At 36.8% G+C, this 20,345-nt stretch overlaps 1 protein-coding gene across 9 annotated transcripts in view; it reads left to right on the top strand.

The window, feature by feature from the left end:
- UTRN (utrophin) overlaps nucleotides 1-20,345 on the top strand; it is a 342,608-nt gene that overhangs the window by 251,058 nt on the left and 71,205 nt on the right. For all 9 annotated transcript variants that reach the window (XM_038130632.1, XM_038130631.1, XM_038130633.1 and 6 more), the window contains 4 exons: nucleotides 3,763-3,892; nucleotides 13,769-14,037; nucleotides 16,148-16,294; nucleotides 17,637-17,715. In XM_038130632.1, the coding sequence (XP_037986560.1) occupies nucleotides 3,763-3,892; nucleotides 13,769-14,037; nucleotides 16,148-16,294; nucleotides 17,637-17,715 (625 nt within the window). The remainder of the gene's footprint in view (nucleotides 1-3,762; nucleotides 3,893-13,768; nucleotides 14,038-16,147; nucleotides 16,295-17,636; nucleotides 17,716-20,345) is intronic.

Here is a 20,345-nt window from a genome sequence, read left to right on the forward strand (position 1 = left end):
ATCATACCTGCAAAATGCATGCTGCAGTGCTGATTGTAGTCATTGCTTTTATTTCATGCTGCAGAAAATATTTCATGAGTGTAGTTTGATAAGCACATGTCCATCTACCAGTGAAAGACTTTTTTCAAAGCAGGTTTTTTTTAAGGTATTTTTGGCTAGTATTGTTTAGGGTGAGCTATGAAAACAGTTTGTGTTGACACTGCATCAGCACGCCAGATTTTAGGTTTTTAGGGCTTTTTTCCCCTCTCTTATAAGAATCAAGAATGTCTAAAGTTAGTGTTGATTTTTCCAGGACTCCTGCATGTCCTGGTTTATGTAGGAAATAACAATGGATTTGCAAATGCAACAGAACTGTGTAAACCATAGACATTGGATTTAATGGTCTGTCACCTGTCAGATTACTGAGGGAAGTGAAGCTTTCATTTTAAACCATTACCTAAAGTATACAGTAATTTTGCAGTTTATAATTGCTGTATGAAATACAGTGGTATGAATTACTGCCCAAGTTGTGTACAGCCCCTTTTTGTATGCCCAATATGACTTCAAAATATTTTGCTTTCGTAAACATAAAAAAGCAAAATAAAGGCAAAGGGGAAAATAAATAAGGGCAAAATAAAGGTGCTATCCCTGTGCTGTGTTCACTTTTTCATTTTGTATTCACACCTGCATGCTTAACAGGACTCAAAAAATACTTGCCATCCATGTGTTAGGCTTATTAGTAGGCAGTTTTCAGTGACAAGTTTTGAGATGCTTCTCAAGGTTTTTTTTCCATACCTTCACCTGTTGAATCTATACCAAAGCTCTAGTATCAATTTTCTCCTAATTTTCTCCCTGAAATGCACAGCCAGCAACAGGAGGGAAATTCACCCTCTACTAAAGCCTGTGCTCCACTCAAAGCTTACAATGCTTTAACTGTTTAAGTTCTTAATGACAAAAGGAGAATGAAGTAATATCCTTGTCTACTGAAGGAGGCACATCCATTCTAAATAGCCACTGGAGGGGTATCTCTTGAAAAACCAAATAAACCACTAAAATATGTGATTGTTCTTCTTATTATATAAAAACATTTATAATCAGCAAATTCAGTATTGTAAGTTTTATGTTCCTTGCTGGGCTTTTTATGACTTACTTTCACTCTGTAGTGTTCCTGTAGACATGATTTTTCCAATGAAATCTTTATTTTGTCCATTCAAGACAGATGATATTTCAGCTCAAGATCAGATTTATAAGTGGTTTTATTTTTCTGTTCTATTGCAGAGAGGTTTGCTGGGACAAGAGATAGTATTATTGGTATGCTTGGTTATCCATGCACTGTGTAGTCTCATTGCTCTTCTTGTTTACTGGCAGAAAGAGACAGAGTAATGTATTGAGTATTGCTAAGAAAAGGTTATGCAAGTCTGAGTGCATTATTTTTGCACCTGTGGGATAAGAAAAAAACAAAACGTAATCTAGGAAGTCTGTGGTGTGCTCAAGGTACTCTACTGCTAAATGATTTTAGTAGTATTATTTCAGTGTATGGGTTATTTTATGCTAAGAGACTTCTCTATCAAAAATGTTGATAAGGATTGCTATGGATGACTTACAGCTGATGAGCTACATGGGCCAAACTCTTAAAATCTTTGTGTTGTCAACTTCAATTTGAACTACTTCAATGGCAGGGATATTGGTGAATTAAATCCAAGGTCTCTTAGGTCAAACTTGATTGAAGTTTTATTGAGGGTCAGGAGAAATTGATGAAACACACTATGTGAGGGTAAACAGGAGAGACAGAGTAAAAGAGATCCATCTCTAGCTTGTTTCTAAGTGCTGGAATTTCTTAGCAGACTCAAAATGTGACATAGCCTCCCTTTTCTTGTATGCTTTGGAAATATTTTGGAAGTTATATGGACGGGAGAAAAGTAAATCTAGAAATACTCCCTACTTCAAAGTGTAGTAATCAGCCCTCTGTTTCCAATAAAGGTTTTGAAATTAAAATGTGATGTATTTTACTGATGCATCCACACGCGTTATACTAACCAAAAGTCTTTTTTAAATGGGGAACTTTTTGAGCCAGACATAGTGCCTTGTTTCTTTCTTTCAACAAGTTCCTGTGAAGAGAATGCCTTAATGATTTGTAACCTGTGGATTCAAAGTGTCTTATCCTAGTGTGTGTAATGTGAAGTTAAAATATTGATACATACTGTGAAGAACTGAAGAGATTCTTCAGGAATGTTGCTTTTACAATACTTCCATTTCTGTATTTATTTTTTTAGTAAAGAAGGCTTGTTTTTAAATGACAATTTTCATTGCTTACTACACGTACTGAATCCTACAAAGAATATTATTGCTATTCAGAAGTATACAGAGAACACTGTTCTGAGGAGTGTTTGTGTAAATACAACAGTTAATGCTTACTGAAAGTTGGACTGTATAATTCTGGTTCCTAAATGTAATGGAGGTTACTGTGTTTTCAGTGCTTAGTTTTTGTTGGGGTTATGTATTTATTTACATGTTTGTTTATATATTTTATTTGAAGCAATAGAGTGGAAGGATTTGGAAAGGTGAGGAAGATAAAGGAATGAAGTGGGGAAGGAGGGAGGAAAAATAACATCTTGCCTCCTGCTAAGCTAAAGTCAAGATGAGTGTGTTTTTTGTGATTGTGGCATCAAAAGACTAAGTAATGAAAATATAAGACAGCATTTGTGATGCTCTTCTGGTATCTGTTTTTCAAACTTTCCTGTAGTAGAACACTTATTTTGTTATATAATGTTGTCAGCACTGGCTAACTGCTTTTTTTGATCTGGAATGAGGCCTTAGCAAATTGTGACAGCAAAATAAGCCTTGACTTTTAAATTAGAGCCAAAAATATATTGTAAAAAATAAACATAGCATTCTTATAATGTTTAAAGTATCTTCTTTTGTGTTTCTGTGTGTAGAAAATAATACAAATAAAACAGGAAAAGCATTTTCCTTCTAGGTAGGACAGATTTATGCTTTATGCTGGAAGAAAATGTTTCATAAGAAACATAGTGGCTGACTACTTATAACCTTTTTTTTAAAAAAAGGTTGGTTACACTGAAACCTTTAATAAAGTCATAAGTGCTAGAGCGCATAATATCCTGAAATTTATTTCTACCACCATGAGAAAATCTTACATAAAAATTGATTTTTTTTTCTTTCTGTATATGTTTCAAATGATTTTTGCATAATAAAGATCAAAATAATTTTGATTAATTTAAAAATTGCTTTTTCAGAATGTATTATCACAATGTTTTCTAAATTTAAAAAATATTAGAAAATACCAGACAGAAACAACATATTTCATTCTTTAAGGAATGTTAACAATTTTTGCAATTCACCTTATTATTTGTAGAATAATTTTCTGAAGTCTTAGTAGATGCAATTTGCTGTTATTCCAGCTATCAAAAAAGTAAACATTCTGTTGTAGCAATCTACTATATATTAGCAATCCTGTTGAAAGCAATAAACCCATTGAATTTAGGTTCTAATGGAATTTTAATGTAGTAGTTTGTTTGTTAGGCTTTTTTTAAACTTATCATCACCTTTCTTGTATTCCTTTCTTCAAGTCAATTTCCTAAAAATTACCCTTCCAGCCTCAATTTCTTGCTCCTTCTATTTTGTAAAATTCACATTTTTATCTTGCAGTCTGATTAACATTGGCTATTACCCACTCACTAGGCAGGTCTGGATGGAGAGATGAAAACAGAGAAAATGATATTGTTCACAAAGTTACAAACTCTTTCTTCTTTCCTTTCCCAAAAGGCCCTGAGGCGTGAGCTGAAGGAAAAAGAGCAAACCATTCTCAATGCTGTGGACCAGGCACGAGTTTTCCTTGCTGACCAACCAATTGAGGGGCCTGAGGAACCAAGGAGGAGCTTGCATTCAAAAACAGGTCAGAAAATACTCACTGCTGGGGAGGGTCAAAAAAAGAGAGAAAAGACTTGCATGTCTCTAGTACATATTTTATATCCCAGTTGGTTTCTCAGACCTCAGAATTTTCTGAATGGCATCCTGATGGCTTTTATTTTAATGTTTTAGACTCAAGGGTTACTTCTCTTCTTTGTAAGATTTTAATGGAAATTTGTAACATTTTAATGGAAAAAGTGGAAACATCTCTTCTGCCTTTTCCAATTTTTGGTTCTAAACAGTAATAGTTTGGTTTTTTTTAACATAATAACACATGCACCTTAAATGTAGTCAGAATAGTACTTTAAGTACTGATTCTCATTCAAACCTCCATATGTCTATTGCAAAGTTTTACTCCAAAAATAGAAATAAGCATGTTTAGTGGTATATCTCATTAGAAATAAAATAAATCGGCTTTAGGAAGGAAGTCATTACAGAATCCTTAGGATTTGAATATTGGGTGAATCATTGCTAAGGAATGGAACCACAGCTATGCTAGAAACTGTTTTTGTGTAGTATTTGTTGAGATATTACTGTAAATATCAGAGACCTGCAAAAAGTTAGTATTTTTTCTCCACTCCCCCACAACCACAAAATAGGAAATTATCTCTGTAAGTTCTACAGTTATATCTCTGATATAAGCTGAGGCATTATGAAGTCTTACTTCAAGAACTGTTCTCGGAGAAGGTAATTATCTGCTTTTGCAGAACTGTCAGTTGCTGTAAGGTGTGAACAATTTACTGTTCTCTGTAATTTACAAAATTACAGTATATCTGCTTTTATCAGGAGTTAGTTTTTTATTTCCATACATCATCTTATACATCTCCATTGCAAACTTCTTAAGTTTGTTCAGTGGAAACAGCTAATCTCCTGCATCCATACTTTGTGTTATTTCTGTACAAATTTTTACATGGTTTCATATTCCCTAGTTCAACTTTATCACAAAGTCTGAATAACTGGTGATTAAAACCAATGAACCATTGATTAGTGCTGCTGGTACCCTCGCTTGACTTCTGTTTTGAGCTCCTGACTCCTGAAAATATTCTATTTCTCTTTACTCTCAAACCCATTTGCTTTATGGCATCTCTAATGTTTTAGTTGGTCTAAATCACAAGCAACCTTGCAGTTGAAAAGTAAGGATGCTGTCTGTATATTTGTTTATTCTTTTATACAGAAGTTGGAAAATTGCAGGCTCTCTTCTCAAAACATAGAACCTCTCAGTGCAAATGATGCCAGCACTTAAAACCTTGGCCATGCAAAATGTTCATTTCCTAACAGGGTTTGATATCAATGATCTAGTCAGTGTTGATTGAGGGATGCAAACTGCAAGTGCAAACTTCAGATTATAAGATGCATCATAAATTCTTGCTATCCAGTCTATTATGATGACAATTATTATTTTGTTTTATACTAATGGCAGTAAGAACAGCATAACAGGGAATTTGATGACCATGGTAAACTGCATTGCAGTGACATCCATGGTCTGCAAGTGATGTATGCAGGTCTCTGGTCTAGTCATTGTATTTAAAAACCAGTCATGTGTTCAGACTGGGAAGCCTCATACATATGCACTGAACTTCTTTTCCTCTTTCTTCTTCACACTCAGTACTTCCACGGACTTTCTTTTTTGAGCATGTGATGGGTTAATCTTGACTACCAGCCACCCTCCCACCCATCCAGTTATGTCTTCCAGTGCAGTGGAAAGGAGGCAGGAGATGGGAAGAACATGAGTGAGAAAGCTCGTGGGTCAGGATGGGGATCAGATGGATCACAGATGCAGATCCTGTATAAACTACTGTTGTGGACCAAACAGGTTTAGCTTGGGGAAAACAAACTATTTATTGCCATTTAAAATAAATAATTAAATACTAAGTTGGTTTTTAGTGGGGAAAAAACCTCACAAACATTAAAACCGCGGCTTTCCTCCTGCCTTTCACAGACTCAGCTTGACTCCCTCATTCCTCTGTCTTCCCGGCCTTGTTGTGATGCCAGTTCTGCTCAGAAAGGCAACAAGTGGCACGAGAGGGTGGGAAGGTGGTGACTTCGTGGTTAGCCTAACAGTTTCTTTCTCCTGCTTCTTTCCTCTCACACCTTTCTCCTGTGTGCTATCTTCAGTCTGCCTTACCATGGGGTTGCTCCTCCTTCTCTGACTTTGGTGTTCACTCTACTGTTTCTCCTGTTGGTTCCCTCTTCCTCTCTAGTGTTTTCTGTTTCTTAAATGCACTTTCTCTGAGGTGCCACCCGTGCGGCTGAAGACCTCAGATTTGCCCCATGGTGAGTTGATTGGAGTCTGCTATCCCTGGCACTGGGCAGCTCCAGCCTCTTCTCCCAGAGATCCCTGTGGATCTCCTGCTGCCGGCAGTGGGCACTCGCACCCTATGCAGAACAGGCCTGCACTTTCTGTAGATTAATAGACTTTCAAGCCAAAAGCCATCTTTAAATCATTCTGTCTGAGCTCATATATATAATAAGCTGTTAATTTTCACCTAGGAGTGAGTCTAGTAAATTTTTTTCTGACAACTGATGCCACCAGTTTCCAGAAAACTTAATCTGTGAACTAAAAGACAGCCAGATGCACACAATTTTTCTTCAGATTAACCGTGATCAGTGAAGGATATGGGCTTTAGTTTGCTTTTAAGATGTTAATTTTTTTATTTTCTGTCAACCTCTGTGTCACTGGTGTTCTCTGTAGTTGATTAAAGTTAACTTGTTAACTTCAGTGAAGTCCACTTCATGTTGATAAATGTGGAGTGTGGTTATAGATTCTAAACGGACAATCTGTTTTCTAAAAATATTCATAAACAGTCAACACTGCACAGTCTTGATTTGAACATTGCTTTGGCTGGTTCTAGAATAGGAATAGCGAAACTATTTTACTAACTCAAACTTGCATTAATTGGAAATCACAATTTCTTGAGGTTATTTCTTACCTTGTATAAGGGAAGGGGTCGTTTTGGGGGAATGGTTAGCTAATCTGAAGATGATAAAGGTTATGACATTGTTTTCTATTTTCTTCAACCTCTAAATCTAATATTTTTTTAAATCAATATTTTTGATAGTTTTCCCCTTCACCACAGGTCTTTTCATGCCAGGGAGGGCATTGTTGCAAGGGCAAAGAATAAGACAGATTTAAGAGAAAACTGATCAGGATCAGTTTTGAAGTTGTCTGACTGAGACCTGTTTGAAGGACTTGAGCATATATACATTTATTGTTCCATCCAAAGAGAACATTTGTTACAGCATGCCTTATGATAACCAATTATTTTCTGTAGTGGTCTTGTTAATTTCAAACATATGACAATAATGTAGTTTCAGGTTATGAGTAAGCCTTGGTTTCTTCTTTCCCCATCTTCACCTTATGCTTCTTGTGCTGGCCTTCTGCTGTACCAGAGAGTAACTGGCACATTCAGACAGAGTTCTCTGTCTTCCAAGAAACTACTTTCTTAGTCAATTGCATCTCCCATCTGTCTTTTCTTCTGCTTTTGTTTTGCCATGTTTCTGTAGAGAAGCCCCATCACAAAAAAGCAAGCTTCACAGTCTTCCTGTGTTTGAGCTGCCTCAGCATCTGAATGGAGCTGATTGATAAGCCAGCAGGCCAGCTGCTGAATTTCACGGGAGGACAGGTTAAGAAATTGAAAATGTTTGTTTTTAGCCTTTTTTGTCATTTGCCCATAGTATAGGAGAAAACTTTGATCTAAAAATGTTAATTACATTTCTCTATGGCATAGTTACAGCTGGCTTCTTAATTCCACGTACTGTGAGGTTACAGGCCATTGGAAAGACAAAGGAAAGCAGGTTTCCTAGTTTATGTCCCTAGGGTTCTGTTTTATCTGATGATAAAACTTTGCTGAAATTCTATCCTACATTTCCACTAAAGCAGTGGAACATCCTAGTAGATCATCACAGGCCACGACACTGATTCTCATTGTAATAGTGAATGGTTCTGGGAGTCTGCAGTGTTGTCCAACTACTTTAGTAACTTAATTTTTTAAAGACAATTAGATTCCTAGCTTTGAAAGCTGCTATTTGGTAGCAAAGGTGGTTTTAAATGCTGTGAAAAACATAGTATTTAAAAATAAGTATTTACCATCTATTATCTCCTATTAATTGAATAGAAAGCCCCATAAATCACATCTGTGTTGTAAAAGAAATATGTTAATAAGCATCAGTGAATTGTATGTAGATACTTTCTTTAAACTTATCTTTACCTGTTTCAGGCATAAATAAAAGCAGAACTTTTTTTCTTACTATCACTGACATTTGGGTAAATTTCTCTGCTGTAATTTTTCCTTTTGCAAGGAAGATCTCACTGAAAATAGGCAATTTATTCTTTTCTATTATATAACAGGTATATAGCAGGTAGCATTTCTATTCCAAATCACTTGTGTTTTTTCTCGAGCTATCACACACTAGTGGGATTTTTTTTCCCTCTGCTGTACAGTTGGACTGAGTATAAAGTCTTGACTGTAAGTTAGAAGTGCTTAGGAGAATGAAGAGGATGTAGCCCTCTGGAAGTCAGTGGAATCATATCCAGAAACTAATTACACTGTTTTCAACATTGTTGCTTTTGTTTTAGTTGGAGCTCATTCACTCATGACTTTTAACAGTTTCTTCATATGATAAGAGAAATGTGCATTTACCCTTGAGAAATCATAAAATACTTCTCTCTCTCATTTTCAAAATTAGCTCTTTTAGTCACCCTTACAAGTTTAGTCCACTTTGGTAAAGCTTTGAAATTCTTCCTGTAGGGTCTACATGGCTATCTGCTCAGAGCCATATTAGTAAAGTTCAAGGAAATTGTTTCCATTTGCTGAGTGGTGTGGAACGCAAACTCAGAGGATTTTAATGGAAACAGGCTGGCTGGAGTTCAAAATGGTTAATTTTATTATTGGTTGATTGTTTGGGGGTTTTTTATTCGTGAGGACCTTGGGATATAAACCTTGTCATATTCATTCCTGACTTGTAGGCTCTGTTGTGTCCTAGTTTTATCTGAAATACGGCATGTTCTCTGGGTGGAAACATGTTTACATTTAACACTTAACCAACTGCTGTTCTTAAACTTCCTGTTCCCATCACATCAGGACTAAGTTTTCTGTCAAGGTTGTTAGAAACTCTGACAGTGCTTTCTCTGCACTAATGCTAAAGACTTCATGATGCAGCAACAGCACTGCTTTTGGATCTTCTGTGTAGGAGTTTGATCATGGGCCATTGTGCCTGTTCTAATGTTCTGAAAGTTTTCATAATGAGTACAGTGCTGTGTCATCCATTGTTTTTGCTGCAAAGATTGATTGAACCAAGGAAGAGACAATGTTTGACGTCATGTGAGAAGGAGGCAATATGAAATCATCTCCAGTTCCAGTATATTTTGTTAAGAATTTTGAAGAAGTGAAAGGAGATTACTGTAATTTTGGCAAGATGGAAAGAGATCACTAGTTGAAGGCTACATAATAAGGATTAATCGGTTGATTAGAGTGAAAACTGCTACAGCCAAATAGTTTGAGGTCTAAAAGGTCTAAAATAAAATCTTTGGCAATAAGAATTTTCTTCACTACTATTTTCTATATATGTAAGCATGCAAGGAAACTATATGCTGAAAATTCAGGCCTGAAATTTTTCCTTCTGTGGCACTCAGTCTGTGCTAGAGATATGGAAAAACTGTTGGAACTTTCAGTGCTTTGTTTGTGACAAAAAATCTATGTTAAAATCAAGATTTTTTTTTCACTACAGAAGAGGACTTCTTTTCCCTGACTGCAAGGTCAGTTAATATCTGTCCTCTCTGGTAAACAGATGGTCCAGTGAATATAGGCTGTTCTTACTCTCTGAGCAGCTGCTGAAGTGAGGATAATGTAAAAGTACCATTAAAAAAAAGGGGTGGGAAGGCACCGATCAAACTGATGATTGAGAAGACTTTATATTAACTAGGAACAAAAGAACAATGACTACTGTGTAAAATTTTTTCACAGCAAAAAGGAATCCTGTCTGCTGGTTTGTGTAATGACAGGCTGGTTAAATGAATTCCAAACTAAGAGAAGAAAAACCTTACTGTTAAGACACTTTCTTTGAGATTTACAATTTTATGCTGTGCAACCAGTATCTTGAAGAATGTGATCTCTGCTTTAAAAAAAGTAATGTGTTGCTCATTAATAAGTTGGGCTTTTGTGATGGAAAACATGAAGTTATACAAGATATATTTCTCTTAAATGAATATATGCTGAATGGTTTATAGCTCATAAAAGCACATGTTTTGCTCTATTTCCCTAGTAAATGTCTTTTTAGTGCAAGCACTTTGACAGCTTTTGTAAAATAAAGCAGTCTTGCAATGAATTAATATTTTTCAAATACAATATGTGGTAGATATCCTTGCAAAATAACATTGATTTGACAAATGGTCTTCAAACATGTTTTGGGTTTCAGTTCTGTTGGGATACTTTTATCACCCCAATGATTCTTGAATCTTTTTCCCATTCCCAAATAAGGGACTAGTTCTTTTGTGAGTAAAGCTGCCTTGTTTTAGCTGGCCAGACAAATAAAGTCAGGCTATTGTTCCTCTCTTCTAATCACTGAATCATCAAGCTTGGAAGAGACTTTCAGGATCATCTAATCCACTTGTTAACTGAGGACCACCATAACCACCCCTGAACCCATCCCTAGGTGCTACAGCCACTTTTCTTCTTATTGCCTCTGTTAGAGTAAGAAGCGCTCATTGGATCTGCTGTGTCTATGCCTTTAAGGAAAGCCAAAGAGTTTTGCAAGATTTTCAGCTCTTACTATAAAGCTTCCCATATGTTCTTTATCAAGTAACTTATCTTTTTAACTGGCTAATAATCTAGCTTAGACCTGCATGGGTCTTGCAGCATTCTACTCTTTCATGCAGAGTCGGTAGGTTTTGGCTCTGACAACAGATAAAGAATGATGCAACTGCATGACGTTGGATCAAAGTGGTAGACTGCAGCTTTGCATATATGGAAGGTTGCCTTAGTCCAGTTTCTGGGTATAATGTCCCCTGTATTCACATGTTCAAGATATGAACAGAGGAGGCTTTATCCAATAGGTCTGCAATTTTCTCTCCCCTCTCAATGAAGCTTAGTATTGCCTTACCTTATGTTCCAGCTCTGGGTGTTCCCTTAATCCTCATTTATAAGTTTTGCAGCTTTCACTGCCGAGGTTTGGTTGCCCACAACATGTAGCTGTATGATGGGAAACCTCAGCCTGTGAGAAAACCTCTAACACTAAATGCTGGTCCTTAGGTGCAGCTTGACTTCTAGATTGTTCACAGTCGCTTTGTCACTGGACTGTAGTGAATTCCCATTCATTTATCAATATTATTATTCTCAAAGGTGAATTATTCCAAAAGTACTTAGCCTAACAACAACTTTGATGTCTTTACATAGGCATTTTGTAGCTGTTCTTTTCTGTGTAAAAGGACTTCTTTTCCTTAAAGAAGGTTTTACTTAGAGCATGAGCTTTATTTCTTTTCAAAAGAAAAAAAAATAAATATTTTCTTTGTAGAACTTGGGGTAAAGATCATTCCAAAACTGTGTTGTGCTATAATGCAGTTTATTCTACTGTGAAATGCTGTAAATCCAGAGACAAGGTGCAGTTTGTCACAGCACAGCTTTGGTCTTCATCTTTGTTCAGGTGTGTCAGTATTGCAAATTGTGGGTTATTGCCACGTCTCTGTATCCCAGAGCTACATACATAGTTCATATCTCTTTGCATTTAGTTAAGCGCTGTGGGATTTTTTTCATGGTCATTTCATTCCAGGTTTCTCCTCTGCAATACCTCCTTGCCACTGCAGTGTGCCTAGGCCTGGGTACAATCTCTGCTTTTGCAGGCAGAGTGCACATAGGCAGTGCTTTCATGTAATAGCTTATGACACCCAACAAGTCACTGAAATATTAACCTAAGACACTTGGTAAGCTCAAAATGTCTATTGTACCACTCAGCTGTACTCTTTCTTCATATTGGTCTCTCTTCTGAGGTCGAAACGTGCACCACAACCCACAGGCTGGGTATGTGTCTCCCTTCCCTTGGTGCTGTTGGCTCTTGTTGATTACTCTTGCCTTCCACTGTGCTCTGGTTACCATTCCTTGTTTGTTGTTTCTCCTACATAACCACTTCCCAGCAAGGTCCTTATGCTTTTGGGCAACACTCTCTCCTCCCTGTATCAACAATTATAATACAAATTGCAGTTGCATTGTGGGTTGATTTTTGCTCATTTCGTTGGTGTTTTTTTTTTTTTTTCCCAGATGGCATCTGGATTGTTTTGTTGAATACTCTTCTAGTCATCATAGACTAGCACATATCAATACCTGTATGGGCTAACAGGATTTGAAAAAAACTTTAAAAGAAAAAACAGAATAAATATGTGGAACTGGTGGGCAGAAAGTCTAGTTGTGATCCAAACAACTCCCTGTTACTTTTTTATCTGGAAAAAAGTGACTTCTTAAGAACATATTGGAGTGTATTTCAATGTTTTATTTTGTGTTAATTACTTACAATATACTTTTCTGTATTGGGTGCTATGGGACAACAGTTGCTTATAAGAGGCATAGTTGGGTAACTTTTGCAACCATAACTGTGCATTTAATTTGACATTCATCTGGCCTTTGTAAAGCAAAAACTTCCCTCCCACACAATTTCTGTCTGTTGCCCCCTCACCTTCCTCCAGCCACAGTAGCAACTCCAAGCTCAGTCAGTTACAATGATTTTAAAGACATTCTATCAGTAAATGAAAGATGGTATGTCTCATCTGACTTCAGACAGAAATGGTACTTTCATCTTTGCATGATTGTGTATAATTTATTCATAGGCAACACTTGAATTCTAATCACAAGAGTACTGTGATAAACCTTTTCCAGGGCTTTTATATAGGACTGAATAGAAGGCCAATTGGCTTAGTTTCAGTGCATGTCACGTCTCTGCTACTTCTTTTGTTCCCAGTTTTTTGCATTATAGTTTCCTCTGCTTGCTTTTATGTAGAAGGGGAATCCTCTGAGACTGGCTATGTTTGTTTGTCATTACTGAAGCAACTCTTCCCTGATGAAGGAAGCTTTCCATGAGTTTTTTTTCAGCAAGGACCCTGGGGCAGTAGACAACAGGACCTGCTGGGGACGCTTCAGGGTTTTCTTTTTAGCTTTCAAGCTGTCTGGGTCTTGCTCAGTCCCAAACTGAAGGTTTTCCAGGGTTTCTGGGTTGTGTGGGATCTAGACACATAAGCCTGAAATTTGTGAGAAATAGTATACCATAAGCTTGATTCTTTTTCAGTCAACAGCTTCATAGAATATTTGTAGGTTTGGAAAAGCTATTTAAGCCAGCCTTTTTGGATTTTGGTGTTTACACAGAAAAACTGATGTGGTGCTGCTGAACTGCGCCCCCCATGGTATTTAGTGTACCTTGGGGTTTGCTACTGAATATGGACAGACATCCTGGTGCCACAGTGAAAGGTGATTGTAAGAGATCCAGGAACAAAGCACTGTCCTTGCTCTTTCTATGTGAAATGATGCAAAGATTACCTAATGAAGTTTCCAGGAAGGAAGAAGTATCTTGTATTTCCTTTCCCTGTTCCTCCAAAAGTAACAAATCAGTAAGCAGTAAGCTGCTTTTACTTTGTGGGTATCATAATATATGGAAGTCAGGAATAGTTTCCTGTCTTCTGATCAAGAATTGTGTTGTCAGTAGGAGTGATTGAGGTTTATTTCAGTTACAGCAAGTGGACTTTCTTCTACCTTGTACCTGCTGAAATAAGTTATCAGTTGATACTGGACTTACTGACTGTCTTGAGTGTGTATTTCAGGAGCACTATCTTTTAACTAGACAGAAAATAAGAAATAAACAGTATAACTGTTATTCCCCTCTGCAGAATTGACTCCTGAGGAGAAAGCCTTGAAGATTGCCAAAGCCATGCGTAAACAATCATCGGAGGTAAAAGAGAAATGGGAGAACCTAAATGCCAGTGCCAGTATCTGGCAGAAGCAAGTAGACAAAGCATTAGAAAAACTGAAAGACCTTCAGTGTGCCATGGATGACCTTGACGCTGATTTGAAGGAGGCTGAAAATGTGAGGAATGGCTGGAAACCTGTAGGAGACTTGCTCATAGATTCATTACCAGATCACATTGAGAAAACTACAGTAAGTGTGGAACTCCTGGGAAATATTTAGTTTGTTTGTGTGTCAGACCTCTCCATTCTAAGTCCCTCTAGTCATATTAGATATTTATACACTGTGTGCTGAAATTCTCATGTGCAGTATCAAGTCTTTAAAGATGGTATCTGAAGTCTCAAATAAAGTCCAGAGCTGGGCCACATTCCCAGTGTTGGCTGGGATTAGATACACACACAGATCTGTTTGGCCATCAAATGTAACTCTCTTTTTAGAATAACATTTACAGCTTTCTTAATCATACAGAAATAAATACATAGTTTTGATTTATGTTCCTTAACTTTCACAAACTAAACATGCCTATTGTCTGTTTTTGTTTGTATGAGCAAATTTGCATTTGCTTTTACTTTAGCCTGGCTTCTCACCAGGATTATTTCAAACTGAAGAATACTGAAATACTGAAGTACTACCCTATAATGTTGTTATGGGCAAACCAGTTCTTGCTGCCTGGGTTCCATGCAGGGCTCAGCATCCTGAGGCATGGCTGCTTTTCATGGGTAGTAGTCATCCCCTGCCTAACTTCATGGATTGGGTAGGGACCTGGTAATGCAAGGCTCCCCAGGGAGGAATATCCACTGATAGCATTGTCCAGAAAAGCTGACTGGAAACAGTAGAGTGCAGTGAATATCATGGATTGCAGAAAAATGTGTGGGTGTGCATATGTAGGTAGAGAAGATTGCTGTTCCGAGCAAATTCAGCATTTACTGCTAAGTTTCTGTTTCACAGAGATTTTCAGTTTTTAAGCTTAAGAATGAATATGCAAAGCATTAAAAGACCCTGGGGTTGTGTACCTGACCATCCATGTCTTCAACATAGGATGATGGTGTTAGAAGAATAAAATGGACTGCAGCCAGGTTTCTGTAGATATTTTCTCTATGTATACAGTGTCTGTGAATTCATAGGGCTACATTATTTCACATATAGCAATGTAAGCATCCTCATTCTCCAAATGATATTGTTACTTTCAAGGTTAATGGAACTGAAATCTTTAAAACAAAGGCAGTCAAAGGTGAGTTAATATCCAGACTGCTGTTGATTTGAAAAGAGTAATGAATATCTTTCTTCCTCTATTTTAATGTAGATGCTAAAGCAAGAAATAAGATGCTAATGCTGAATAGCTCCTTGTTCTCATGCTAAGAAGTGATTTGTCATATTTTAATGGCTTTTTCTGTAAAGTAGATGAAAGCAAAGTCTTTCAGATTTTCATTGCTGTGGAAAAAACTGTAACATTTGCTGAAGCAAAAGAGGCCTACTGGCTGTCCAGAAACCCAGTGTTTCTTTCTTAACAATATGTTCTTTCTGTTCCTTGGCCTAATGAGAGTAATTATTGTAAGGGAGGTAAATAATTAAATTGTCCAAAGAAAATACTTCCTTTACAGCTGTTTTGGGCTCATTTAATGATGTTTAATCAACCTGTTTACAGGATGGAGCACTTAACTGCTCACAGCAAGCAAGACATTTGAAGCATTTTTTAAACTGTAACTAAACTTGCATCAATTTTGTCTTAATACTGCATTTAGTTCGATTTGATTCAATAAACCTTTTACTTCTTTTTCGTCATTGTAATAGCTTTACTCTCTAGTTCTAATCAGGTAAAACATTGTACTCCTTTTCCTTAGAAGATACATTCCTTCATGCTTTGCTAGTTCAATAATAGTTTTTAAATTGAATTTTTGTCAGCTGCTTAATACTTGAAAACTATAGCTACTGAACAATGTTTTTCTGAAGAACAGTTGGCAGGCTCTATGCTGCTAAATCTCCTAATATAGCATTGTGTATTTCCTTTTGCAAAGAAAAGCTCTAAAGCCATACAGCACCACAAAAAAACAATAAATTAAATTCTTTCAGGGGTACAATTTGCTTATGGGCATTTCAGTAAGTTTCATACTCTTTTTCCTTAAAGGTGGATATGAGTGACACAGCAAGAATATTGAAGTGAGTGAACTTTCTTTGCTGAGAACTGACTTGTGTGCAGTTGTTTAGCATAAACTGCCACACTGGGCAGGTCAGCACCATGTGGAGTTTACACTTTTGTGCTGCTCAGATGTCAACTGAACATGTGTGTTTCTTACCCTTCTAGGCTTTTAGAGAAGAAATTGCTCCCATCAACTTAAAAGTTAAAACAGTGAATGATTTGTCCAGCCAGCTGTCTCCCCTTGACCTTTATCCATCTTTGAAGATGTCTCGTCAACTGGATGATCTTAATATGCGGTGGAAACTTTTACAGGTGTTCTTCTGATCTTGTACAGTAGATGTGTGGGGAGGGATGTTTCTCACTCTCCTCTGTTTTCTTAAAAGATTCACTGATTACCATTTGTTTATTACTTCTGTCACTAAGGTGTTATTCTGGCAGTACCAATGCAACAAAAGGAGCTGCCTTTCCTGCTGTAGCTTGGCCAAAAGCTTTTCCTTTCAATCTGTTTCAGCAGTTTATTTGAACAGGAAACTGCATTAAATTCTGGGAAATAGTGGGAAATATTGCTGCATGTTTTTTGTATGTCTTGTAGCAGTAGATTTTACTGCATAAATCTGTGTCACCAAAAACTGATGTAAAAATTTCTGTTGTGTTTCCAGCTTGTGTGAAAGCTGTTTTATTGTGTCTTTGAATGTTCAGTTTCTGTAAGAAACTTCACTTAAAGTGATTTAAGTATTAGTAGAGCTATAAGAAGATATATGCTATAGCAATTTAGCATGAAAAGCAGAAGAGGATATGCTTAGAGATTCATGTTGCTTAGTTATGATTATTGTGCTTAAATGGTCTGAGAAAGATAAATCCATGTGCCTGATTCCAGCTGAAACTCATTCTTAGTTTCACAGTGAATGATTTAGTGAAGTTTCTTATATCAATTAGAAGTTCATTTATGAATTTTTGAAGTTTCTCCTTTTTTGTTTTGTAGGAAATGCTTATCACGTCTCTAGTGAGGGTGGTGGGAATGAATTTTCAAAACCTAAGCACAAGTTTGTTGGCCAGTAGTTTTGAATGAGTCACTCCTGAGAGTCAAAGCTGTTCTTGTGTCATATCAGACTGTTTCTTTCCTAATACCATTTGGTAGTGGAGTTTCTTTTCTTATTTTGTTTGTCGGGTTTTTTGCAGGGGGGGTGCAGTGTGTGTCCTCTCAAATTTAGTTGACCAAGCAACCAAAGTACTGCTGCTGCAGTTTCAATTAGACTGAGGGGCATCATGTCAGCTGGTGAAACACTGTCTTCCAAAATGGTTCTGTGCTGGAAAGGCAGCATGAGATCAATGCAATCAAACTGCAACCTGCTGACTATGGGAATTTGGACAACAGAAGGGTTGAGAGGAGGTCAGAAACTTCAGCAGCTGGCTGTAGTCACCATGAAACTTCTGTTATTGATCTACAGGTCTCACACCAGAACACTGCAAGATAGAAACGGGATTCTCATTAAGCAGATGAAAGAAAAATATGTTGCCTTAAATAGGTGGATGTCAAATAATTGCTGTGACACACAAACAAATTGGTTTTACTAGAAGAAATGTACACAAGTGATTTTCTTATCATGATCTTGTTGTTGCAATGTAGATTTTGAGTGTGTGTGTTTATGTGTAGGTGTCTGTAGAGGATCGTCTTAAACAGTTACAGGAGGCACACCGAGATTTTGGACCTGCATCACAGCATTTTCTTTCCAGTAAGTTCCTTGAATTAATAGATACATGTTAGATATGATGGCTTTCTCAAATGCTGACTGATCTTTACTCCAAATTTCCCTATGGCTTGAGAAAGTTCCTCTTCCATAATATTATTTATCTCCTTGGTTTTGTAGGGGTGTTTCATCTTCATAACTTCATTGACATTTTGACTAGTGTGCTTCCCACTCTGTCTTTCTGAGTGTGCCTTCGTTGCTTTATTCTTTGTCCTCTTTGCAATGTCTGACCAGTGACTGTTCCAGAATCTTTTCGTGTTCATGACCACATCTTTTCATCCTTTGCCAACTGTTTGTTCCATTTTCTTTTGCTTCCACACTTGCTGGGATGGCACTAAGGAAGACCTCCCTGTGTTTTTCTTTTTCTTTAAAGGCTCCGTGTCATACATTCCTGGAACTTCTAGTAAAGGGCTGGGAAAGCAAACATGCATGGCTTCCTCAGGACCTATCCTTGCATCTTTTTAATAAACACTTTAGAGGTGTAAGCCTATAATCTCACATCTACTAAAAGGGCAAAAGCTGAGTTGTTATAATTGTTGTGTATAGATAGGTTGTGGTGATGAGGTCCATGTTGGTTTCTTGATGTTTCAGCCTACCTACCATCATCAGAGCTAATGAGACAGAATTTTAACCCAATCACCTCTCCAGTTTTTAACTGAGAGCTTCTATAAAAAACAACATTATTGCAGGAGTTGAGAAGTCAACATAAAAATGAACAGATCTTTCCCAGAGGTTCTGAAGTAGTGTATGTCACTGTATAGCTAATATAATTTAAATCACTAAATAAATCTTGATTTTTTTTTCTTGACTTATGTTGCAACCATGTTCTTATTTTGAATTGACAGTTGGTTTTTCGGTAAACTAAACACAGTGTATATAAAATATTACAGCTGTTATGCAAACCAGCAATTCCTGGAGCCATTTCATCCTTTTTTTTTTAAATTGACAGAACAAACAAACAACTTTAAAAGTATAGGATTTATTTCTTTTTAAAGCCCTATTAGAAATATTGCATACTGTTGCTACAGTGGTTTTGTAGCTTTTGTAGTCTCAAATTTGTAACCTGATCAGTACATCTGTGTAGTACCTTGTTAAAAAGATTACAGATCCAGTGCTACTTTTGGCACTGCTGAAGAATGCCAGATGAACTGTTTGTAAGACTAGTTAGTCTAGTCTCTGTAAATAAAACAGATTAGGAAGCAATGTAGAAGTTGTTTCTCAGAATCTAGCTCTCTTATTCTAGTGGAGGCAGAATCAGTGGAAGAGTCCACGTGTAAAACTTGCCAGGAAAGGTTGGCTGGTTTTGTTTGTCTTGGCCTGAATCATTTCCTTGAATTGGCTTACAGCATGCCACAATAAAACACCATGCTCACAAGTCTTCGTGGTGAACTGGCTTTGTTGCTGGTTAAAACATTCATAGAATTATGTCCACAGACACTATGCAGTGCCTTATCAGCATTCCTCAGCCGTGTTTAGGGAATATTCTTCAGGCTTAAGGAGACATTCAGTTTGTTACATAACAAAGTAAAAAAAGGGGAAGTTTCCAGGATGGTTGCCATGTTGGTAGGTACCACAGAGAATTACAGCTAAGTAACACAGTTTTGGAAAAACAAATAATATGTAGTTATTCATTTGAACTATTTGTTAAAAACAACCTCTTTCCCCACACCAACTACAACTAAAGCGTCTTAAAAAACCAACAAAAAAAAAAACAAAAAAACAAAAAACCACCATTTTCTAGAGCTTTAACAAGACAGAGTTAAAGAACTTATACCTACAACTTCATATAGTGTCTGGTAAATATAAGTTAGGGACAATAAATTCAGAAGTAAAATAATAATACAAAAAAAATTAAATTTGGAAAGTTGAAGGCTTTATCCTGACAGGTTGAAAGACTGTGTACTCTAAATCAAAAATTTCAAACCTTTTTAGCAGCAATAAGTGACTTCTAGCTGTGAGGAACAAATAGAGTAGTAGTCTGAATAAAACAATCTCAAACTCCTAAGACTGAGATTGATTATATGTCTTCTGCAAATCTTTATTTCCAAAGTTGCACTTCTGGATTAGAGGGCAGGCTTTTATCTGTGCTTATCTGACAGCAGCTATTTTCAGTTTACCTCACTTAGCTGTTGCTCTTCCTCCAAATACTAGGAAGGAGCCATAACTTGCCATCACACCATTGTCAACTGACTAGATCCTAGAAATGTTTCTTTACTAAAAAGACACAGTGCAGCATTTGATACTACGGTTTGACTTCTTGGAACACCAATTGCATGGATTCATGCAGACCATCACTATGAAAGGGCTTCAAAGTCTTTAAAAAGACTACCAAACAATACATTAGCCCTTCATACAATGTTCTGTGTTAGGAGTCTGACGTAAAGCTGTATTAATAGGCCACTGCAATCTACAATCGCTCTTTTTGCTGAGCTGTTTGTCCCCTCCTGTCATTGGGAGGCAGAATTTGGTTGATTTGTTTTTCAGTGCTTTTGAGATGGAAGGTAAGCACTTTTCAAGTTAGTTACTGATCAGTAAATTTTACACATCCCTAACGCAGATAAAGGTGAAGAATCCTTATAATCCATTATTCCTTGCAAAAAGATTGCTTTTTGCTG

The sequence above is a fragment of the Motacilla alba genome, chromosome 3 (genome assembly GCF_015832195.1).
Source record: "Motacilla alba alba isolate MOTALB_02 chromosome 3, Motacilla_alba_V1.0_pri, whole genome shotgun sequence".
NCBI lineage: Eukaryota > Metazoa > Chordata > Aves > Passeriformes > Motacillidae > Motacilla > Motacilla alba.